The sequence below is a fragment of the Sinocyclocheilus anshuiensis genome, unplaced genomic scaffold, assembly GCF_001515605.1.
Source record: "Sinocyclocheilus anshuiensis isolate Anshui unplaced genomic scaffold, SAMN03320099.WGS_v1.1 scaffold50, whole genome shotgun sequence".
Lineage (NCBI taxonomy): Eukaryota > Metazoa > Chordata > Actinopteri > Cypriniformes > Cyprinidae > Sinocyclocheilus > Sinocyclocheilus anshuiensis.
In genome coordinates, this window is record NW_015542382.1 from 1387356 (window position 1) to 1412534 (window position 25179).

The 25179-nt window shown below is 37.0% G+C and overlaps 2 protein-coding genes across 4 annotated transcripts; one reads left to right on the forward strand and one right to left on the reverse strand.

Annotated features, from left to right (window-relative positions):
- Positions 1 to 1978: 1978 nt before the first annotated feature.
- xpa (xeroderma pigmentosum, complementation group A) lies at positions 1979 to 20888 on the reverse strand. 2 transcript variants are annotated; one of them, XM_016491757.1, is made up of 9 exons: positions 20577 to 20888; positions 19767 to 19936; positions 19570 to 19680; positions 19380 to 19485; positions 18984 to 19149; positions 18086 to 18203; positions 17720 to 17833; positions 6833 to 7737; positions 1979 to 2926 (listed from the first exon to the last, which is right to left on the reverse strand). In XM_016491757.1, the coding sequence occupies exons 1-8, from the start codon at positions 20603 to 20605 to the stop codon at positions 6839 to 6841; spliced, it is 1713 nt and encodes a 570-aa protein (XP_016347243.1). In that variant the 5' UTR covers positions 20606 to 20888; the 3' UTR covers positions 1979 to 2926; positions 6833 to 6838. The 2 variants fall into 2 exon arrangements, with proteins under 2 accessions (XP_016347243.1, XP_016347242.1); XM_016491756.1 differs by lacking the exons at positions 17720 to 17833; positions 18086 to 18203; positions 18984 to 19149; ... (2 more) ...; positions 19767 to 19936; positions 20577 to 20888 and having other exon boundaries at positions 6833 to 11177.
- On the forward strand, positions 17445 to 24664 carry LOC107692612 (uncharacterized). Of its 2 annotated transcripts, none has more exons than XM_016491758.1 (4): positions 17445 to 17694; positions 21619 to 21761; positions 21841 to 22691; positions 23531 to 24664. In XM_016491758.1, the coding sequence occupies exons 2-4, from the start codon at positions 21643 to 21645 to the stop codon at positions 24622 to 24624; spliced, it is 2064 nt and encodes a 687-aa protein (XP_016347244.1). In that variant the 5' UTR covers positions 17445 to 17694; positions 21619 to 21642; the 3' UTR covers positions 24625 to 24664. The 2 variants fall into 2 exon arrangements, with proteins under 2 accessions (XP_016347244.1, XP_016347245.1); XM_016491759.1 differs by lacking the exon at positions 17445 to 17694 and adding an exon at positions 20908 to 21190.
- Positions 24665 to 25179: the final 515 nt, after the last annotated feature.

Sequence of the window (25179 nt, forward strand, 5' to 3'; positions counted from 1 at the left end):
GACATTCCTATCTCGCGGCGAACAGCAGCTGAGCGCGCGTCTGTCACTGGCGCTGCTGCCATGGCGACCGCGTAAACAAACGCACAAACTGTCAGCTCAAGCTAATGCCTCTGGCGGGTGAAGTTTCAGGAGCTCACGGAAAACTTACCTGGCACGCTGGCATCAGGTCAAACGACCCTCTGCCAGCTGTGTAAATCAAGCGGGCCCCACAACAACTATCTGCTTCTCTTGAAGATTTAAGGCCTTTTGAGGTCAACGGCGCTACACGAGGGTGTGAGAGAAAGGGTAGGTGAGGTAGTACAGAGAAACTGAAGAGAATTCTCTCAGGAGGACTAATACCAGAAATGTGACCCTGTATTCATTTGTTAAAATCTGAAAGCTGAATAAATAAGCTTTCCATTGATGTATGGTTTGTTAGGATAGGACAATATTTGGCTGAGATACAGCTATTTGAAAATCTGGAATCTGAGGGTGCAAAAATGTTTTTTTTTTCAAAATATTGAGAAAATCGCCTTTAAAGTAATGCATACTAATCAAAAATTAAGTTTTGATATATTTACAGTAGGAAATTTACAAAATATCTTCATGGAACATGATCTTTACTTAATATCCTAATGATTTTTGGCATAAAAGAAAAATCGATCATTTTGATGTTATAATGCTTGGTGTTTATAATGTTAAAATAATGTTGGTTATTGCTAAAAATATACCCGTGCTAATTATGACTGGTTTTGTGGTCCAGGGTCACAAATGAGCTTGGGAAAATTCAATTACTTTTTAAATCTGTGCCATTTTTGCACATTAAAATGGAATACAATTCTTTCACGTTTCATATTGCTTTCTACACTCTACATCATTTTTGTTACCTTAAAGATCAATTATATATATATTTTTTTATTTTATTTGATTAAAACCAGTTAGACGTTACTATTTATTATGCAATTTTAAGTTACCTGACAAAATATTTTTACTAGGCTATATATAATAGCAAACTGTCATTCTATATGTGACCCTGGACCACAAAACCAGTCTTAAATTGCTGGGGTACATTTGTAGCAACAGCCAAAAATACATTGTATGGGTCAAAATTATTGATTTTTCTTCTATGCCAAAAATCATTAGGATATTAAGTAAAGATCATGTTCCATGAAGATAGTTTGTCAATTTTCTACTGTAAATATATTAAAACTTGATTTTTGATTAGTGATACGCATTGCTAAGAGCTCCATTTGGACAACTTTAAAGGCGATTTTCTCAATATTTAGCTTTTTTTTTGCACCCTCAGATTCCATATATTCAAATAGTTGTATCTCGGCCAAATATTGTCCTATCCTAACAAATCATACATCAATTTCAAAAGGCAGCTGAGTGGGCCAATAGATTCCTCATGTACTCGTGTACTATTAACATCACTGGAACTAGACGTATAAGTGATTTTAATAGTGCAATGACGTGCATGTTCCACTGAATGTGTTTTAATGTGAGTTAAGGAGGCTACTTGATTTATTCTTATACAACTTATACAATTGCATGTTTTATTCGTACCCACATTACTCTTTCAAAATACTCAGAAAAATCTTTAGCACACCAAGTATTGTATTTATGCATCATGAATAAGTATCATAATGAGTAAGTATCTAAAATCTAATTTTGTCATATTTTGATAGCAACTCTCATGATGGAAGAATATATATTTGTGGATTTTTTGATCATTATATGAAATTTATTAAACTTACAGAACTTGCTGTTATATTTATATACTCACATTCAGAAAAACTCTTTCAAAATACCCATATTCAGCATACCAAGTTCATGTATCATAAGTACCATAATGAGTATCAACATAAGTGTTATAATTTATTAAGCAGGTTGTAGCATCTTAATTTGTGTTGTTGTTGTGATTTAATAATATAATATGCATCTAATACCATATATTATTACAAATGATGTTTAATCTGTTTTTCTCGGTCATATTTTTAAGTGGTAGCAACACTCATCATGTATTGGTTATTTTTTGATTACATGAAATTTGAACCAAGTGTTATGTTTATGGAATTAATTTGAATATCACATTTATAATAAGCATTTTTAACACTGACAGAAATAACAATGAATTCCTTCTAAAATTGGTACATAGATTGGCCAGCAGATCCATATACCTTTAATATATGATCAATGTAACAAAATAGACAAAAAAAAATGAACAGGGAGAACAGATGATGGAAAAGAAGGGGTAAAACAGAACAAAAGTATAAGGAGTATTATACTGTGGAGGCAAAATGAGATAGCAACATGCCTGCACTGCAAACTGAGGTAATTGGCAACATAAAGATTGAGACAATTTTTAAATGTACAAGTATTTTCAGTTCAAGCATTATTATTATTATTATTACACTGAACTCCACAATGATCCGTCCGTCACTATAATAACAATTCTCATCACAGTGAGAGGAAACAGACACACATTTACTCTGTCTCTCTCACACACACAACATGGGCACCACACAAAATGCTTCTCTTTCTCTGTTTCTCTCTCTTTCACACAAGCCATGCTTTACTCAATCAGAACTTGCTATCTACAGGTAGATAAAAAGGAGTCCATAAAAATGTAAAAATACAAACACTTTATACAACATAATGAAAACTTGAACAAAAAACATTTTCCCTTAACTATGCAGAGTTGGATGGACAAAAAGATAGTTGCCTCAAAAAGTCTACAGATAAATAGCAAATGTTGCACAAAGTTTGTAAAGCTGCTTTAAAACGTTTCATCTTTAGCTTTTCAACATTGCAAAAGTCACAGATCAGGAGGCAACACCGGGTAGGAATTGATGAAGACAGATGTGGGATACTTTGAAACATGTCCGAGGAATTTTTTTTATGAAGTGGGAGGAGGACTGACTCCGACAGACAGACACAGACCATCCTGAGAAGGAAAAGGAGAGAACAGACCAATCAAAGGAACGATAAATATCAATGCTTAATTATATTAATCTAATAGTGATACTTAACTTACTTTTTTCTTTAACTGCATATTTTGGAAAAAAAACATTATTAGTGATTTTAATTTGTCTACTAATAATTTTCTAATACGTTTGCAATTCATACATTTAGAATTGTATAATTTTTATACTCTTTTTTTAATATAATAGTATATATAAATGTCAATTCTCAACATTTTTCTCAATAAAAAATTTTTCTTTCCTAATTTCTTAACATTTTGTGTATCATAGACAATTAAATATTTTCACTTTTCTTTGAATAATATAAAAAATGACACAATAATAAACAAAAAAAATCTTTTAAAAATCTATTTAGGCCTACCTTGATTTTTCCATTTTATAAAAATTCCATTGAAAAAACAAGGAAAACTTTATTTAAAATTGTTAATTGTGATGGAAATTAGTGAGGTAAAGTTGTAATTTGTGCAAAAAATGACAAACTGTTTTTCACACAATGAATATTGTGTTTATGCTTATTTCACTCTTTGTTTAGATTCTCATCATTTAAAAAAGTAATAATTAATATTTCTATGACAGGTTTTCATATTTACATAAAGTCATTTGAAGCAACAAAAATAAAAAAGGGGGAAAATTGTATCATGACACTTTCTATTGAAATGCTATAATTTTATATACTACTGTACAATAGGGATGTGGATCTCCATGCCTGAGGCCGATACGATACGCATCTCGATGCATAGCACAACGATACGATACATTAAAGATACATATGAAGCAGCTACCGATGCAATGCAATGCGATACGATTCACCCGTTAAAGCCGCCTTTCCACTGCACACGACAAACGACAGCCGTTGGACCGGAAGTCATTCATTTCCAATGAAGAGTCGTACAGGGGCTGCGTGGGGTGCCGACCATAGACATAATAAATACCTAGACGCCTCATTGGCCGCTCGACCGCACGTCAACGTCGCCGCCATATTGGTGCGGGCAACTGTCATATCGGGACAGGCGAAAACATACCTGACTCGTCGGCAGCTTGGGCATCTACAAACCGTCGCACAATAATAAAAACAGATCTCGGGGTATTATCTTTGTGTGTGTATATATATATATATATATGTATATATATACCCACACTATTCTGTGTACTTGTTTAACTACACTTATGAGGGCTAAATTTCCTCACTAATATAGTGAAATATCATAATTGACTTGAGGACATTTTAAATTAGTTAAAAATGCTCACAAATCGGCCATATCATACAGAATGGGGTTTTCTGAGACCGCGAGGATAAGCTTCTCTCCCATGTTGCCGTGTACGATCATAATGAAATTTCCGTGCGACTGCCACTAGGGGGCGAATTCCGACAGTCGTGTCCGAATGTGTGCAGTGATGCAGTGCGATTCGATTTCGATTCGATTTGATTCAACACAATGCGATTCGATGCAATGGAAAAAATATGATCAATGCCTCAAGGCCTGTTTCATAAGGCTTATTTCAGTTAGTCTGACTCATTGTCAAATGATTTGGTTCCATAAAGCAAATTTAACATAGGTTTTGGACTTTAATCCCCGCTTTTCCTCGGGTCTCCATGGTGTTGTGATACATCATATTCACGCAGCAGCGGTGATGAGAGAACGTGCTTGAGAAACAGTTTAGAGAGGAGAAATGAATCTAAATGTAAAATATTGGTCACAGATTATTGGTCACTTTCTAAACAATAAAAGTATAGCATAGTATAGTAAATAAATAGTTTTTTACCGATGCAAATATGTTAGAAACGATGCATCGCGATACAAATGCCAACTTGTATCCGATGCACACTTTTTAAACCGATGATCGTTAACTTTTTATGCCGATGCACTGAGCGAATCGGGGAATCTTCCCATCCTTACTGTACAGCATACAGCATAACATAAATGGAAAACAAAAGATTAGAATAAGTCTGCATGACAATGCGTGTCTTTTATCACAAGCATTAAATATGCAGTCAATGACCATATTGCTTTCATCGCTGCATCCAGTATTGCAGCAGACTGAAGAATCTCTAAAGTTCACATATGAATGTCCCTCTCACGCCGTCGCTCTCTATAAAAAGGTTTGACCCTGCTGCAGCTTGTTGGTCCTCTGATCGGCCCCAGCAGCTGTCATCCTACTGCCTCAGCACAACAAATACTTTACTCGCTGACCTTTCCACACACATACACACGCTCCAGCTCACACTCACACATGCATACTGTCAAGTGCCAGCAATAGTTGCCAATGTTTGGTATTTCTATGATTTTGTTGATGAGAAAAACATGATACATACATATTTTCATTTGCAAAGTCTTGACATTCACTTTTTGTGTGTATGAGACATTAATTGTTGGTTCCTCTGTAGATTTCTTTCTCATCTTACCTAAACATCTTAGAAAGTGTTTTACTTGCCACAGTGGCCTTTATTTTGCTTACCGACACTATTCTTTGTCAAGCTGCTTTAATTCAAACTGAAAAATTAAATCAAATGTGTTACTGGTGATGAAGCAACATCAATACATCACAGACATAGTAAAGCAATTAAAAACCCAAAATCCTGGACACATTAAACTATCTAACAAGTCTCAACTTTTCATCGATATTCAGGCCCAAGCACATACACGAGTATTATAGACTGTAAAATTCATAACTTCATTCACATTCACTTTTTCACACAATTTTGCTCCACGAAACCCACATAGATAATCATAGACACAAAAGCAGTTTTTTTTATTTTTTGCCTGTCCATATGTATGTTTTATAGCCTATACTAAATATTGTTAATATTTCATACTATTAAGAAATCTTCACTGTAAGAAGAGAAACAAGTGGTTGGGATTCAGTACAATCTGGGTCCCACTTTATATTAGGTGGCCTTTACTATGTACTTACATTTAAATTAATCATTTGATGCAATGCACTGTACATACATGTTTTTACATTGTATTTATATTTTAAAAATACCTGCATGTAATTACATCCAATTTCTGTAATTACATTTATAATTACACTGTTTACCCATCCCTTACACCTTAACCCACCCTTAAACCTACCCATACCACCAAACTTGTCCATAACCTTATCCTATCCCACTTCAATAGCAGCAAAAGTGTTTTGCAATACAATAGGACGACAAAAAGTGCATTGTACTTTTTTATGTAAGTAAATAGTATTTAAGGACAGCTAATATAAAGTTGGACCCAAATCTATTTTATTTAACAACAAAAAAATTATGAATGAAGTGCTACTAATTACTAAATATCAAACTTCATCAATAGCAATTGCAAACAAATGATGTTTGGCCTCTTTTTTTTTTTTAGAATGATGTTTATTTATCTGGTCCCAATGTGATTTCAGTAAACACTCAGGAAAAAAGAAGGATGAAGGACAACTAATATGTACACTTTAGGTACTCAGATGTACTTTAAAAGTACTGATATGTACCATTTAGGGGTAAAGAAGCTACAAATATGTATTTTTTAGCTTTTGCACCTAAGGGTACCACCCCAGTGACAGCCTTGTACTTTTTTTTTCTGAGAGTGAATGTATGAAGTCAATTCCCAGGGTGTAGTTCAACACACTAACTATGAATTAAATTTTTTCCACTAACATTTCACAAGTGTCATTTTTAAAAGCAAATTATTTATTTTATCAATTGAAATTTTTTTGTTTGCCTTCATTTTCAACAGCAAATTGCTTGCATTATATATTGATTAAGCTCAAAAAGCTTCAGAGAAAGCAATATTTGTAATAAATGCAACATGATTTATATTTTGTTGCTCAACTTGAAAACACTCCTACATTTTTTAGACTATGCACACACGCACAGCCATGCAGTGGCCACTTACCTTCCGTTACCGATGCTCCACCACAAAGCTCATGGTTGTGCCGTCAAAGGAGGGAGGAGCAACAATACGAGCACCTTTCTGGGATGTAATACTGATGACAGGTTTGGTGGTGCTGCTGGGAACTGCGGTGCCCTGTGGGATCAGATACATGCTGCCCGTCTCGACCGTGTCTTCTCCCTCCGAGCAGGTGGAAGAGTGGGACTGGGGGACTGGTTGCGGATGGGGTGGCAGCAGGGTCGAGGGGTAGACCAAGTAGGTGGGGGGATAGGCTGCCGCAGGACCGAGGGCGACCGGCGAAACGGACACAGGTACTGGGGTGAGTGATAAAGGAATGTCCAAGTACTGACCACTCTCAGGATAGTAAAAGCGCTGGGCGGCTGGCTGCATGGGCACAGGAGTGTCCACTAAGTAGTACTGGCCAGTGGAGGGGTCCAGCAGGAGCTTGCGCTGGATGTGAGGCGGTGGGAGGTCCGCCGGGGGGGTAAGGCAGAGGAGCTGGGGTTGAGCAGCAGGTACGGCCGGCAGGGGCACGGCATGGTGATATATTGTGGCCGTATGACTATCAGGAGACCAAGACTCCATTACGATAGGTGAGCGTTGCAAGGGCTGATGGGAAGGTTTTAGGTGCGATGCTTGTGAGGGTTTCGAATCGGAAGCGTGAGCTTTGACAGGGATTGTTAGGTAATTGTCAGAATCTGTCTGCTGGTGCTCTTTCTGGTGCTTTTCCTCACTTTTCGATTTAGAAGGACAGATTTTCAGCGACAACGGAGCTTTATGAAATTGTGTGGAGAGGGTGTAGTTTCTGCTTGAAAACATTTGCTGAGTGCTGTCATTTGTTGTATTTATACGTGGAGGTGCTTTGAGGTTACTGCCCAGACTAAAAACGCACTTGTCATTGAAAGAATCTGCCCTTTGGGTTACTAACTTAGACGTGTCTTCCTGGCCGTGAGAACCTGTTAGCATACACGCTTTATCGTCGTCAACACCAGAACTCAAGGTTGCGGTTGACTTTTCAATGTGCAGCTGCGAGCTAGTGTCCACTTTCCCGTATTCATTCTCAATGTCCGTTTTGGTCGTGACTCCTTGCTCCTCTCGCGTGATGAGCGACAGCACGTGACTGTCCATGATTGGTCGCGGAGCTTGCGTTTTGCGCTTCCATTCATTCCTATCAAAAAAGTAAAGTTGCTCCATAGTTTTCACAGCTGCCTTTAACTTTTCAAGAGCTATTTGATTCGAAACCTTCGACTCGGGTTTCTTCTCGCTGCCTTCTGCTGCTTTTTCTGGTTTTTGTTTTGCCGCTTTAGCGTCGATTTTTAAGCTAAACTCTGGTTGTTCAGTCACAGGTTGCTTAGCGCACGGCACTCTGGGTGCAGCGCGCAGGGTTTCACTTTTAGTAGCCCACTCCGAGAGATTTGGTGATAATCTCACCGTTTCACTGACATTATCGCCCGTGTTAACAGGCTGGGAGGGTTTTGCGGCATTGTTTGTGTTCACAGACTGGCATTTTATTACCATTGGTGTAGGAAATGGTTTCTTGTCAGGTCCCCTATTAACAGGTTTGCTCTCCTCTCGTAATGCTGTGGATGTCATCCCTGATGAACTGGAAGAATTTTCTAGCGCTACAAACCGATATGAGCTTTTTACCAATTTGCGCACATCTCGAACCTGATGAATAGGTGTCTGGAACTTACATTTACTATCTCTAACATCCCTCACCATAAAATGAGGCACTTTGTCTGATATGGTCAATAAATGGCTTTTAGATTCTCTTATCGCCTTTTTAGCGTTGGTGTTATGATGGATATTGGGCGTTAACAGATTGGTGATATTGAACTGATTGCTTTTGTTTTCTTTAACACTTCGCAGGCGTATTTTGATTTCGGGGGCTTTTTGGCACTGTGAGGTTTGGTTTGTGACCGCAGGGCTACGGAGCTGGTCAGAGCTCAGTTTTCCGCACCCTCCCCCATCTGACTCTGCAAGTTCTCCAGTCACTTTCAGATTATGTAATGAAAGCCCGGCAGCTTCCTTTTCCTTAGGCATAAGCTGCGAGCTAGGGACATACAAGTGAGACATCTTAATCATCTTACTACTCTCGCCCTCAACACTTTCACTGCTTTCCGTCACAGGTCTAATTGAGGTGTCTGGCAGTGGCGACTCCTCCTCCAGTGCGCACTGAGATTCTCCATCACCTTGTGCTTCCTGTTCTCCATCTTTCCAGGTTTTAAAAGCACTCTTTTGGCTGGGGGTCAAAGGAGTCTTTAGTGGTCCGCTTGAGTCTAATTTAGAGGTCATTTCTGGGTCACAGGGTGACTCAGCAGCATGGCAACACGGATTCTCTTGCGGCTGGTCTGTTGCATCACCAAGCTCCTCTTGGGAATGTCCTGAGGCGGTTTCTGAAATCTGTCTTTGCAGGCTCTTCACAGTCTCTTTGCAATCCTTAGCATGGGAGCACACTTGTGGAACGGGATATGTGTCGCTTATTTCACCTCTTTCCATTTTACGCTCTTGCTCAAACTGCATTTTCTTGGAAATAACATTTTTCAAAAGACTAGAGGCAAAGATGGCTTTCTTGTGGGCATCTTCAGAGGTCTCACCGCAAGGACTTTCTGCTTCACACCCCTCCTTGGCTGGCGTGGTGCCGGTAACATCAGCTGTGGCACGTGACATTATGGCATTCAGAGCGCGTTTTGCGCGCCTCTCGCGCGCAGGTATCCCTGCTCCAACGTTACAGTTAAAGTTCAAGGTTTCAGTAAGTGTGATAGTTTCACCCGGTTTGCTTCGTAACTCTATTTTCTTAGACGCCAGCTGCGAGTTCAAATTATTCTTCAGCGACACTATTTTAGTCTGAGTGCTAGGTGTATCAGTTTGAACCATGTCTGTTATGTTCGTACATTCTGTGCTTTTATTTCCCTCCATAACAGGCGTAGAGTTCTTGTGCGCCTCACGTGTCAAATTGCCGTAATTCAAGTCGACGAAAGCGGACCATTTGTTAAAACTCAGTCCGTGTTCTGACACCGAGGACTCACTCGAGCTGCTCAAATTTATGGCATCAAAGTAAGGGCAAGCCAAACTCCGGAAGGAGCGCGCGGTGAGGTTACGCACCTCTTTATCAGCATCATCCAGTTCGCTGACGGAACTGGACGCGCCACTGGAATATTCGTTGATGTCTTTTCCCCTCAGTTTGCTCGCGAGGTGCTGGCGACCCGGAGGAGGGATAAAGTAGCGGTCAAACAGGGTCTCGCTTTTGGAGTCAGAGCTTTTAAACGAATAATGACTCCGCTCACCGGCACGTCTGGTGTGAAAGCGGACATTCCTGTGTCCTAACAGACCGGCTGGTTCGTTGACCGCGCGCGAAGACGTTTTGATTGACAGGTGAATATGTCCGGCTGAATTTCCAAGCTGTCCGGCGCCCTCATCCGAGCTGGCACATTTATCGGATTCACAAAGTTCACTCTCGGTGCTGACCAGAGCCCCTGAGGCGGAAAGCTTCGCTGCGCGTGAAGCGAGAGGACCTTTATTGCTCTTGGACTTGCTTTGGATTCTTCCGAGAGTCGTCTCGTCGCTGTCAAATGATGCGTAGTCAACAAATGAATACACCAGATTATCATCCTCGAAATCCCAGCAGGGTCCGCGTCCAAGCTCGTAATCCACATCGTGATCCAATTCCGTCAGCTGAATCTCGTGCGTCGTTATATAGTGTGATTCTACGTCCGCCACGGTCGTGCTGCCCTTGGATTCGCAGCGACTGTTCAAGTACATGTCGGTGTATTGTAACTCCTCCGTTTCATACGACGCAGATTTTGCATTTTCGGATTTTGCATCTGTTCCCGCGTCCACATAATAATCTATAAACGGAGCGCGCTCTCCATAGAGTCCCTCGGAATGGCACTTCCCCGCGTGACATTTTTTCGATGAATTTTTAGCAGCATTTCCAGTCTCCTCTCGCTCCCCAGGACTCTTAATCCCGGAGATGGATGCATCGCCTTTACATTTGAATATTGCCAGCTGGTTCCCTTCGCCTGTGAATGTGACTTTTACTGTCTTTGTGCTGTCTGACTTCATGCCCGATGGGTTGCCCAGATCTACATAATTTGTTTCGCTGTGATCGTCACTTTTGCAGTGCTCTTTCGTGTCTGCCAGAGGCTTTTTTAACGGTCCGGTGTTCTCTCTGCTCGAGATGGCCGTTCGAAGTGTCTCCATCTGCTCTTAACGGCGTCCCGCACGGAGATCAGTGGTGCTGCCTCTGACACCGGACCGCAGCACGGTTTGTGTGAGCGAGGGGAGACACTGCGGCGACGACGACGACAGAGGGAGAGAGGGAGAGAGAGAGAGAGAGAGTCTCACCACACAGGTATGATCCCCTTACCGCTAATCATAGGTCTAGTAATGATAATGACGTAATGCTATAAATGATAACTACATAGCTGACATTAACATGACACTTTTTAGGCTGTCCTCTAGGCAAGGAGCAATTAAGGACGTAAAACTAATACGCGTAATGATATTTTAGGATGTCTGGAAATATTTAAACGTTAAATGTAAGCTATGTCATGTTAAGGGGTAGGTTTAGTTCTTGGAGAATACGTGAGCAATTTGCATTTCTAATAAAAAAAAAATTAGCTACTATTTAAATGAAAAATGACATATCCTATACTTTGCTCACAAAATTTTAGTTTGTTTAAAGTTTGTTTAAAAATATCCATAACCCAGCCATGAGAAGGATTTATGTTTATTTAAATATTATTTTAGTTTTTTTTCCTTTAATGGAACAAACTAAGCATTATAATGCATTAGAATCTTCAGGACAGCATGGAAATGTATGTTAAATATTACTTGTAGTTGCGGGCGGAATTCTCTTTTAACACCATCCCTTTATCTTTATAATATTAAGGTTTCATTCAAATTCAGAAACTATGACTATTAGTTCAACCACTGGCACAATTTACCCCAAAGCTTCTGACACAGTTACTATTTTAGGAAGGATGTCTTGTGTAATAGTTCAAAGCTAACATTTACCTATAAATGGATAATTCATCACGTTTTAAATATCTTTTTTTTTTTGGCCTTGATAAATTCAATTTCAAATAATATTAGTATAGAATAATTATTTTGATATGCAAAGACAGTTTGTAGAATTAAAACAATACTTCTACAATAGTTTCTTTTTACATGTGCATCTCTTAATCAAAGGCAGCTGTATATGAAGTGTCCTTAATTCACATGACAAATAGTTTCCTAGATCAAAGGGACGACACATCACACCCCATTCCCCACTACACAGGTATTATTAGACATCATGTCATAGTCCACAAAGCTTAGAGCAAAACACTGTGCTCAGAAGAGCCGTGGGTCTATTGTGGGCGCGCACCTCCTAGAAGCTCGCTCACATAACGTGAGTATAGAAACATTTGTTGTCAACTGAATGTTATCAATGTCTGCCTCTGGGCCACGACAGCTGCATGCCCGTATTAGAGCCAGTGCCTGCTGCCAACCATACAGAAGGCAAGTTGGCCCTGGGAAAGAGACATGAGAAGCACAAACCAACAAAGAGAGAGAGAAAAGAACAACTGCAGAGGTGTGAGGGATATGACAGTCTGAAATCATGGCATCCATTAAGAAAGAAGGCTATACAGACTTTTACAATAAATCTAAGATGGTGACATCCAGTCTAATAACAGCACATTTGCCTTTAAATCCTAGTTTTCAAAATGCAATGTGAAATTTTGACCTTGGTAACACTTTAAAGTAAATAGTGAAAGATCGGGGCTAGTTGTCACATGGGGAACTTTCAAAAACTGTTAACTTTTCTCAGTAAATAAATTCAAAAGTCCAGTAATTTTCTATTTTGTATGTTGGTTACAAACACAAAGTTAAAAACTTTTAATCACCCAGTAAATCAGTGTAACTTTTAAATCAGGAGATTTTCATTTCATTTTAACTTCCAAAATAAAGTTACAGTATTATCATATTTTTGTAAAACTTAAGGTAGCTTATCCACAATAAATCCTAATTGGCATAAAGGACCGCTATAGGTTTTCCAGACAATAACCATGGAAATGTTCAATATTACAAGAAAATGCCCTTCAAAAATAAACCTATAGAAATATTAGTAAGTTAAGACTAAATAAAACGTGTGACAATTAGCTATAATAAATTATTTACAAACTGACATTCAAATAGTATGCCAACATTTAGAAATGCTAACATTTTGTCAGACAGAAATGGAAAAATTGTATTCATCCTATACATTTATATATACATATTTATAGTAAGGTTTAATATTTTAACATTAATTAATGGATTAGTTATCAAACTTTTTAAGTCAATGTTCATTTATAAATATTGTACTGTTACATTTTAAATCATTTGCATTCATAATACAATAACTAATACTTTATCTATTTTAAATTTTAAAAATGTATAAGCATGTGTAGACATTAACATTTACCAAGGATAATAAGTGCTGTAAAATATTGTTTATTCATATTTTATATTAACTATTGGATTAATAAAAACATAGAACTTAACTGAAAAGTGTTATCAATTACTCATATTTGGAAGTACTTGAATGAAGCATTTTACAGTGTTTATCAATTTTACTGATTAAGAACATTGTTCTAAACTTTTAATTTAACACTAAATAAAATGTAAACTTTTGCAAAAAAATGTGGGGTTTTGTTTATTTTGTTTTGCAAAAAAAAAAAGTGCACTTTTTAAGCATTTGCAGCAGAAGAGATCTAAACTTATTTATTAGAGAATCATAGTAGAGAAAGATGCCAGGCTGCACATACCCCTCCCTGCCAGTGGTTAATGCAAAAAAAATGTGGGGTTTTGTTTATTTTGTTTTGCAAAAAAAAAAAGTGCACTTTTTAAGCATTTGCAGCAGAAGAGATCTAAACTTATTTATTAGAGAATCATAGTAGAGAAAGATGCCAGGCTGCACATACCCCTCCCTGCCAGTGGTTAATCTATCCTCCAGAGCTGTGGAGGAGTCGGGTACGAGGCTATTTAGAACAGTATGTAAAGCATTTGCATATGGAGTAAATGGGCCCGCACACATCTCGCATCTCGTGTATTACCATCACGTGTGCGAAAGGGTAAAAGATGGATCCACTATGACAGCTGTATATAACAGACTACACTGAGCAGTTCAGAGCAGCCCTTTTCACACCAGAACGCACGCTGCTTACAAACTTGTCGGTGTCTGAATTTTTAACGACCTCCACAAAGCTGTTAAATTTAGGCAGCTATTTAAAATGGGGACGCCACGCATGCAAGCACTTCCAGATCAGTTACTCACAGAGGGCCATATAAAACAGCAGGTGGCAAATCATGAGTGCCATTAATCAAAGCACAGGCATTAGCGTGGTATGTCCTCTTTCTCTCTCACTCTGCTGTGCTTTGCTGGTCTTTCGGCCTTACATTGACCCCAAAGGTCAGCAGAGGTTATGGGACATCAGCTGCAATGCAAAGACACTAGGCAGTTTCTATCTACAAAAATCAAGAGCGTTACATGGCACTAAATAAACGTATGCATGTGTAAATGCATCAAGCTCTTCTGTAGTTTATGTTCAAGCTCAAATTAAGCTATGCTATATATTATTATGTTTTCAACTGTAACTAATCAACAAACAGCAGATCTATTATTACAATACTTGTGCGATTGCAGGTGGACAATTTAGCAGGCAGCTCGTCTCATGTCCCTGTGTGCATTAGTTGAGTCAGTGTGAATGATGATAAAAGCGTGGAGGGTTTTGAATTTCAGAACTGCAATGCTGGGACTTCACAATTAGGTCATAAGAACGCACCAGGCATGAGAACAGAAATAAAAATGCCCCACTAAAGGGGCTTGAGGAATGAATTCATTACCGTTTGTGACGTTGACACTGTCAAATACTTTTGCATCCGTAGTTTGTCCATAGTTTACATAAGTCCATAGTTTTGACATAGCCTGACAAAATGAACATGCACGCCTTTAAATCCATGGGAGGAACATTTACAGTCTGAGGGAGTGAACGTGTCTTTTAAATTATGGTGACAGCTACGAGAAAGAGCTAATGGAAAACCAACCCACAAGCTCTGCTCTCAGCTGTTTTCAATATTGATAATAATAAGCAATGTTTCTTGAGCAGCAAATCAGCATTCGAATGAGTTCTGAAGGATCACGTGACACTGAAAGCTGGAGTAATGATCAACTTTTCCATCACAGAAATAAATTACATTTGTAAAAATGTTAAAACAGAAAAGTTATTTTAAATTGTAATAATACTTCAAAACCATTACTGTTTTTACTGTATTTTTGATCTAATAAAAGCATCCTGTGTGAGCATGACAATCCTGTTAGACTAAAAAAATCTGTAAAAAAAAAAAAATTCTTGCTAAACAGTATAGTATATAATACATATTCCACAAACTACTTTAGTAGTTTTTTTAGTATCCAAAAAATTATTTTAACAGGTTTAGCATTACTGACATTTCAGGACATTGTTGTCCTTCGTTTCTACAATGGCCCAAAGAGGCCAAAGACTAAAAAGCTAACAAGATATAGGGCGAACACAAATAATGGCAGCAATGCATGGCATGTGTAACCCTGCCTTAGTGGACACCATGAAAAAAGTAACATTCACACATTCACGCTCTTACTCACTTAAGCAAGCTTCGCTGTGATAAAATTAGGCAAGTGATCCGATCACACAGTATGTGTCCCTGAAGAATAATAATATGCATGTTTGTGGTCATTGAGACATCAGTAATAAAAGCTGATAAGGGGCAATGTAAACACAGAATGGAGAAACACTTTCTAATAAGAATTTTTTTTTTATTACAAACACATTTCATTGACTAAATTCATTATTTCAAATACAGCATAAAGTATCTAGCCAACCTTAGCATGAAAGGTGAGGAAAAAAGTGGCCATTAAGGAATGAGTGCATTCGTGCTTCTTGTGAATTAGGAAGCCTGATACTTTCAATACTCACACAGACAGACTGAAACACAACACCGTGAGATAATCTCTATCACCAATATCTCTCACTGAACAAACAGGCACTGGACTTTACGAGGTAGGAGAGTGAGAAAAGAGATCCTGTTACCGGTTCAACTTTGGACCAGTTTGGTGCTTTTGCCTCATCATTATGATAATCAGGAATGATAATCTCACAATTGAAAGGGCAGATGTTTGGTAATCACATCCTACATTTTAAATTAACACTTGATTGGATGTAATATTTAATATATTATCATTTGTATTTTCTTCTCCATTTCACAGATTTAGAGTATATTCAACAGTGTGCTCAACCCAAAATAAAAAATAACTCAACCTTACATCATCTATCATTTTGATGATCCAGTTTTCTGAAACCAGTAGCTCTACAGTGCCCTCTTGTAATCAAATCTAGTGCGACACACTCTAATCTTAAAGGGGTCATATGATGCTATTTTAAAGATCATTATTTTGTGTATTTGGTGTAACAGAATATGTTGACTGAAACCACGCCTTCTTTCTTTGAGTGCACATTTGGGCGGCATTACCTAAATATTTCCACATAGTGAGGTAGATATATGGGGGCGTGTTAGAACGAGCCGTTTTAGGGGGGCGTGGCAGAGTCTTAACTTTGATAAAGAATATCTCTTTGGTTTTGAGACTTTAGTCTTTGCAACTTTAGGGATCTTATCTATGCACAATCAGCTTGTAACATTCCAAAGAGAAAGGAAAACTTGAAATCGCATCATATGACCCCTTTAAAGGAGTAGTTCACTTCCAGAATGGAAATTTCCTGATAATTTACTCACCCCCATGTCATCTGAGATGTTCATGTCTTTCTTTCTTCAGTCGCATAAAAAATTAAGTTTCTTGAGGAAAACATTCCAGGAATTTTCTCCATATAATGGACTTCAATGGCGGCCAACGTGTTGAAGATCCAAATTGCAGTTTCAATGCAGCTTCAAAGGACTCTACACCATCCCAGCCGAGGAATAAGTGTCTTATCTAGCGAAACGATTTTTCCATTTTCTAAAAAAAATAAAAACGTATATACATTTTAACCACAAATGCTCATCATGCATTAGCTCTGCGATGCGCAAGCGCACCTTCACGCATTGTGTAATCACATTGGAAAAGTCACGCGTGGTTAGTTCTTCGTCTGTGTATTTCGGTTCAAAAAGGTAGGGTAGTCCTTCTTATTTTCTCCTCCAACATCAAAATTGTCTGACATCGGTACCTTTTTTGTAAAGGGCGTTTGACTTTCTTTGCACGTTCGCTTTGTATACACTAGGTCGGTACTTTTGTCTATGTCATGCATGCAAGACCAGCATTTGTGGTTAAAAAGTATATACATTTCTAATTTTTTTTAGAAAACGACAAATCGTTTCACTAGATAAGATCCTTATTCCTTGGCTGGGATTGCTGCACTGAAACTGAAATTTGGACCTTCAAACCACTGACCACCATAGAAGTCCCACTATATGGAGGAAAATCCTGGAATGCTTTCCTCAAAAACCTTAACTTCTTTTCGACTGAAGAAAGAAAGACATATACATCTTGGATGTCACGGGGGTGAGTAAATTTTTATTCTGGAAGTGAACTACTCCTTTAATGCTTACATTTCTAAACTTCAGAAGGCAACTTCAGAACACAATACAGCACCTCTATGTTGGTTAGAAGTTTCAGATACTCCAAATTGGTTCAAGTGGAAACTGATGCAAACCTGTTTTGATACCTGGACTCCGAGCCAAGAGAATGTGTCGAGGACCAGAAGCAAGATCAGTGTTACTCTTCACTGACCTGGATCCGGACCGTGCTTCTTCCCTGAACAGTAGCCACAGCAGTGAGACCTCCAAGACATATTTACATCTTCTCAAAAGTGAGTTCGTGTCCACATGTTTGACACACTTTCCTGTAGAGATCTTCCTCTTTGTCTAGCAGCTCCTCAGGGCCGTAAACATGCTGATGAACGCTGGTATCTTTCTTAAACATACTGCTCCTGACTGCCCTCCTCAACTCTGAAAGCCAGATGAAGATGGAGAGCAATGTATAAAGACACACGGTGACCAAATGTAGCCAGTATCAACTTATTCATTTAAAGTTTTCATTAGTTCTTCTTTGTCTAATCAGTACATTGAACAGATTTTTTTCTTCTATGATTGCTATTTACTTCTCTAAACGTACAGTCTTTTTAAGTGTAATAAGTTTTTAGTGTATATTTAAAATCTGACAGTCAAAGAGTAACTGACTAGACTGCTCAGCTTTCATACCTTTAACCTTTTTATTAAAGCGTTTCTGCTTTTGCACCTCCCTGTTCTCATCTCTGCTCTCTTTGGCCTCCTCCAGAGACTCCTCACTGCCCCACACCTCCAGAGAGCGCTTTACCACCTTAAATTTCATAAAAATATGGTATACAGTATTTATACACAAACAAAACCGAACAACAAACTATGCAACTTAAATTTAATTTTACATTAAAAAAAAAAGTAATGCTGTTCTTTAGAAGTCTGTTCTTTGCTCAACTTTTAAGATTTTTTTAATCGTGGAAAAAAATAAATCACAAGAATTTTAAGCAGCATGACTTTTTACAGCACTAATAATAAGAAGAACTGTTTCTTGAACAGCAAATCAGCATATTAGAATGATTTTTTAAGGATCATGTGACACTGAAGACTGGAGTAATGATGCTGAAATTACCATCACAGGAATACATTACATTTACAATTACATTATCATACTGTTTTATGATAATTTTGTTCAAATAATTGTACACTTGGTGATCACAACCACTATTTCGGAAACATCATTTTTTTTTTAATGATATAATGAAGAAATAAACCAAAATTAATAAATCATAATATCATATTAGCTATTGTTTTAACTAATGTTAATGTAAAAAACCTTGTTGTGAAGTGTACCCATAATATTATAATCAATCTGACACTCTCAATTCTTATTTGTTAAAAATATTTCTCCTTCAGGCTTAACTAATGGTGTGTTTTTTGTACAGTTTGAGACTAAAAAGGCAGATGTGAAGTCATAGAAGTGTTTGGGAACATGTTTTTTTTTTTTATCATTATTTTTGCATGTTTTTATTTCACGGTGTTCTAACTTTTTATTTATCCTTAGCATGGATTTTAGTTTAATATTTGGATGTGTTGAACCTACCTGTGTCTTTAAGTAGAGTTTCATGTCTCCCCAGCGTGGATTGTGAGGATTTTTCCTCAGAATAAATCGCAGCAGTGGCTCCCTCTTATCCAGATCACAATCCTTCAGGAGGAAATTCTGTTTGGCTTCCGTGCGAGATATTAGCTTGTGCTTCACTTCGTTGTCTCTATGCAAACATATGCAATTATAAAATGAAATACACATACACATTACAGTGCTTGTTTTGAGCAGCTGTTGAACTGCAGGTGCACAGGAAACACAACGAAGTACTGAAACTGAAATACTGAGATAAACAATAAGATAAATACAGTAATAACAGCTTCAGCCAGTAAACTCAGTAAGCTCTGTAACACTAATTTAAAGGTATGTTTTAACCACTATAAATAGATGCCATACCTGCATTTATCACACACAGATAGATCAAAACCGTTGCTGAGATAAGAATCCATAAATGGTTTTAGACACTCCTCACACATTAGATAATCAGGCTCCATCACTGAGGCTGAAATACATACAATTTTCAACTTCAGTTAAAAACAAATGGAAAAACATGCATATGTTGGTTAGTGATGCCATATTTGATTACCTGGTTGCTCAACCACTCTCTTTTCCTGCTGCTCCTCCTCTGTTGTCTCCTCCTCAATAAAGAAGCCTGCACCCAAGTCTATAGTTTTTGCCACTTTAGCACATGTAGCTCCTGAGGAAAGACATATTATTGTACACGCTACATGATAAAGTGAAATTTGTGCAAATTCATATATGTTTTGTTAACACATGGCAAACCTTCTGGAGCTGAGGATGGTATATTTGCAAGCCTGGCTTGCCTGAGCATTAATGCCCGTTGTCTGTTCCTTTCAATTTTGGCCAACATGTGTGGTGTTAAGGTCACACTGGAATAGTTTGAAGAGTTTGCATCTTGAGAATGACTGGCTTCTGGCACATCCATGATCAGTCTGTATAGGTACAACACCAGTTTGAACACATTTAGTCATTCATTCGTTTCACAATAACAATCAGTAAGTAATAAAAAATGATTGGTATAAATAAAAGTTTGCAGTGAACAAAAATCAAAACAAGCCACATTTAACCACAATAACTATAACTATAAATGAATGAATAAATACATAAAAAATGATATATAATTTATATATAAATATATTATGAATCTACTGTAATAATAATACTAAATGTATATAGCATAAACTATAGTTTGTTATTATAACATCACTCTACTCTAAGTTTAGGAATAATGTAGTGACCAAAAATCAAAACCTTTCAAGCATTTAACCACAATCCATAAGATCAATATGAATGAAAAAAAATACATAAAAAAAAAATACATTCACAAAATATTAGAGAAATCTCAAATCAAATTTAACTCATTAGAAATGTACAATGATAACAATACATGCGCATAGCATAAACTGAAGTTGATTACTATAATCCATGTGAATCAATCACTGAATAAATGCATAATAAAATATTAGATTCCTAATCAATTATAATATATTTTACATTTACAGTGGTAATAATGACACGTATAAAGCATAAACTATAGTTGGTTAAGTTAACGTTACTATAATACATACCTACCTAACAAGGAATCGAAAAAGCGTTGTCATACCGGAAACTTTATTTTCGGTTTTTACAGTTGGTCCGAGGATCTTGAAAGCACCAGTTCAGTATGTCAGTTTAATGTTTATGAGCGTGCCGTGCGCTGTTGTGAAGTCCTTCTCTTCTTTTGCATTAAAAGACCATCATCGCCATCTACTGGTTCTTTTGTGGAACCGCGTTGAGAAGGAACGCATTAGTCGTCATAGCAACCTAAACCTCTCATTTGAAGAGTGAGCAGCATCTGGTGACCACGTAGGCTTATGCTATTCTCTTAGAATACTTGTTGTTATTCACTTATTATATGTTATATTATTTATACACTTATTAGAAGGTAAATATCTAACAATATTTATATTTTAACCCAAAACGGAAATGGTAGGCTACACATTTGCACACATATAATTCAATGCATGTTATGATTCAATTTCTTGAAGCATTTCGATCAATCTTTCAGATAGGATGTAGAAAAATAATTCAAAAACAGTTAACGTACTCACCCAAGCTGCCAAATCAATGATTTTTCTTGAAATTGACCAGGGCACTCCAGAGGTGAAAAAAATAATAATAACGAACTTCCACCTATAACTGCTCAGGTAAGACCATGTTTTCACAGTTTGTTGTTATTGTTTTGAATGCTGAAAACGGCCATTTTTGTGAAGGTATAACGTTAATTTTTTATTTTTTTTTTTAAGATGTGTGAAAAGTAGCTAATGGCTTTTAATTAGCAATACATTAATAAGCAAAGGTCGCTGTCAATATATAACACAAATTCTCTGGTAAAATACAATGTAAATAATTATCTGGTTACTGCACAATTATACAGCTCTGAACTGTCTAATAACGGTTTTCATTTTTGGATTTTTCCTGCATGTTCAATGTTTTGAGCTGGAGAAACATTCAATAAATTGGCTACATCATTTTATTTACATTTTATACAAAAGCAATATTTTATTATTTATTTTTTAAGTCTTTATTTGTTTGTTTATCTATCTATAACATATCTGTTCTATTGTCTGCTTAGGTGTCAGCTCAAAAAACTTGGCACATGGAAACTCCCCATGGAGATTCAACTTTTCAGACATTCATGGCACTCAAAACAGCCACACAACCTCAGCTTCCAGCGCCATGGCTTATGTTTGACCCGCTCCAAATGATACCCAACAAGTAAGTTCAATCACATCATATAGAAAAGCACATGCAAGAGCTGGCCTGCAAACAAAAATATACATTTCTCCATTTTCAGATCTCGCAATATTGTCAAGAGGACCCTCAAAGACAAGCATATTTCTAAATCAAAACTTACCCATATGTTTGTGCAAATTGTTGAGTGGATAAGAACAGTGTCCATGGATGTGGTCCTTCCGGCTCTAGTTCTCTGTCTGCGAGAAGAGGAGAGCATGATTTTGGAAGCTAAAACGAGAGCTGAAGAGTGGGAGAAACTGAACATTAATGTGCCCTACAATAGTAACTGCGCTCACTGTGTCGGCCCTATCGCTTCCACTGACAGGACTAGCAATGGTGCTCACATCTCAGGTGTTGAGAGTGAAGAGGCGGGCATCATTGGCATGACTGTTTTTGCACGAGTGATGGATTTCTTACACTGCAAATATCTATTAAACATGTCCGAAAGGCGCTTTCTGGAAACTCTTGAGCCATCAGACAGCTTAAAATCTTTAGACTGCTGCCTCAAGCAAGAGTTAATCCATATGTTTAATAAAGATCTCATCAACTGCGTTTACCAGGAGCTCTTGACTAATGACATGGGCAAGACATTCCCTGTCGATTACTTGTGCTTGGAGCTTTTGCGTCAAATGTTCACTGAAATACCTGCGCGCTGGGAATTCTACATGGACGTGCTTAAATACTTCTGTCGGTGGGCAGCAGAGAACCACCTGAAGTTGTTCTTGAAATTGCCACGCACACCACATGAAGATCGCATGGAGGAGAACTGGCACTCTGTTGGCCCCAGGACCATGACAAAAGCTGAGAGAAGAACTCTGGACATCCTCAGCAAAACAGTGACTGATATGATAATGAATATCGTGGATCAAGCCACTGAAAATCCTCTGCGGGCTGCTGAGATAGTCAGGCAAGGTATACAGTACATGCTGTTTTCATTCACTTGATGTGTATGTACAGTATTCACCTCTAGTGACTTATCTAAGAGGTCACTATGGTGCCTGTAGAGACACTAATACCATAAATCAAACGGCATATAATGAAATACTAAAAATGCTAGATAACATAAAAAAACAATGCAAGTGCATTTAATTAAATTTAAATATTTTACTTTATATTTTGATACAATAACAATATTTATTATATTTTATTTTTATATACAACAACATTATTCTTATTTTAATTTATTTTAATACAACAACAGCAATATTTTTATTTTATTTATTTTATAGACTCAAGCAATATTTTTTATTTTATAATACAACAGTAATATTTTATTTTACTTAATTTTTTATACAATAACAATATTTTTTTGTATATTTTATAATATATAAAATAATATTAATATATATTAATAATATCAATATTATATATTTACAACAAACAATATTTTTTGTATTTTATTTTATGATACAACAGCAATGTTTTTTATTTAATTAAATTTTTGTGATTATACAAGCAAAAACTTTTTTTTTTTAATGCAACTGCAATATTTTTAGTTTACTTTATTTTTTGATACAATAACAATATTCTGTTTATTTTATGTATTTTTTAAATTATTTTATTAATCTAACATATCTATCTTTTTTTGCCACTGTCTGCTTTGTTCCTGGAAAATCCCCATGATTTCAGTTTTCATAATTCATGTCAACTAAAACAGCCACACTACTACAGCTTGCAGTGCCATTTTGTACACATTCTAAAGTAGATTGCGAATTTAAAAAATAGTTTGCTGATTCCTGTTGTTCTTTTAGGGAAGAAATCAGGTGCACAATCTACTGAAGAGTCAGAATTTTGGGGAAGTAAATCTCCAAAGCCTGATATAGTGCCTGAGAATGAGGTGCTTGGACCAAGTTCTGGAATAAAAGTGGAGGACCTTGATTCAGAGGAGGAACTGGAGCTTGAGGATGTCGTTTCTAAATGCTTTGAGGAGCTGTATGAGCTGAAAAGATTGAAAAGTGAAACTCCAAAGCCTTATATAATCCCTGAGAATGAGCTGTTCACACCAAGACCTGGAATAAAGAAAAAGACCTTCGATTCAGAACAGAAGATGGAGCTTGAGGATATACTTGATGAAGCTCCATTTGAAAGAAGCAGCCAGTCAGGAACAGAAGAAGAAGAAATAACTGAAGCCTCTCAAGGTTTAACTTATTTGCCATATCATCTTGTAGAAAGTGTTGTTAATGGACTGCTTGCCAAATTTGAGGTTGCTGACATTTTTGCCATTTATCTTTCTGATGCTCTTGTCTCCAATCTGGTAAAGGGACTAGCAAACCTGGCAGGAATTAATGTTGCTACCTGCAGTCTTAGAAATAAGTGCCTTCCTGATGAGAATCATATTGTTTTACAAATTGTAAATGAAGCTCATGGTATCCTGGCACATAAGAACTACTTGAAGTCAGTATGGCATGAAAATGAAATAGCTGTAAGCTATCTGACAGCTGTCCTATCTGCAGTTATCCTCGACTACACACTGGTGCGTCCTAAGGCACGAAATAATGGCTTGACCAGCGAAAGCTTAACCTTATGGAGATGGAAGGCTGGGTCCTGCACACCTAGAATTAGTAATCAGTTTTCTGTTGAAAAAGAGCTGATGCATGATGACACTGATTCATCTCTTTGCAACGCTGCTCAAGCTAGCGCCAATGAAATGAGCTTCAAGGATTGTGACCAAGAAGAAATAGATGAAGACCCGAGACCAGACTGTCATAAATCTGCTGGTACAGCTTTTAGAGATGTCACTTTGAAAGCAAAGAGAGGTATTCAAGCCTCCCTTTCCAAACTCTTCTTTTTCAAAAGCAAGGCTAGTCCGCGAGTTGGCCCATGTCCTCGAGGAAGAAAAAAATAACATAGAAAAACTGAAAATTTTTACCTGAGAAACTTCAATAAAAAAAATGTTAATTTGTTGGAAAAAAAAAGAAGAAAAAAAAACATTAATGTGGACTTTTTTTTTTTTTTTTTTTTTTTTTTTTAACTGGAAGAATTTGGACACATACAATCACACTGCTAAAGATTTATACACAGCTGTTTTTATACCTACATCTCTGCAACTTATTAAATACGTACTAAATTAAATATTTATAAAGATATTTAATTTATTTTATTTTTACTATCTTTGATTTATAAATGTAAACACTTTTTTGATCATTGTACGTATATTTAATAATAACTAAATATATGGGTCATTCTGTGTCAAAATCAACCAAATTTAAAAAACGTCCCAGCTCAAATTTTTTTCTGAAGAAAGATAAACATGTATAGTGATAATGAAAGCCAAAATATTGAATGTCACGGATGTATATTTACTGAGTAATCCACTATTTTGTAGAAAGATTTGTAGCCAAATTGCAGAAAAGGACAAATGAGTTCAGAAAGATGGCAGAATTATTATATTATTTTTACA

Coding starts and splice junctions, on each gene's coding strand:
- xpa (XM_016491756.1), bottom strand. CDS start 11,032: ATGGAGACACTTCGAACGGCCATCTCGAGCAGAGAGAACACCGGACCG.
- LOC107692612 (XM_016491758.1), top strand. CDS start 21,643: ATGGAAACTCCCCATGGAGATTCAACTTTTCAGACATTCATGGCACTC. Junction 21,762..21,840: donor CTCCAAATGATACCCAACAA/GTAAGTTCAATC, acceptor CTCCATTTTCAG/ATCTCGCAATATTGTCAAGA. Junction 22,692..23,530: donor TGCTGAGATAGTCAGGCAAG/GTATACAGTACA, acceptor TTGTTCTTTTAG/GGAAGAAATCAGGTGCACAA.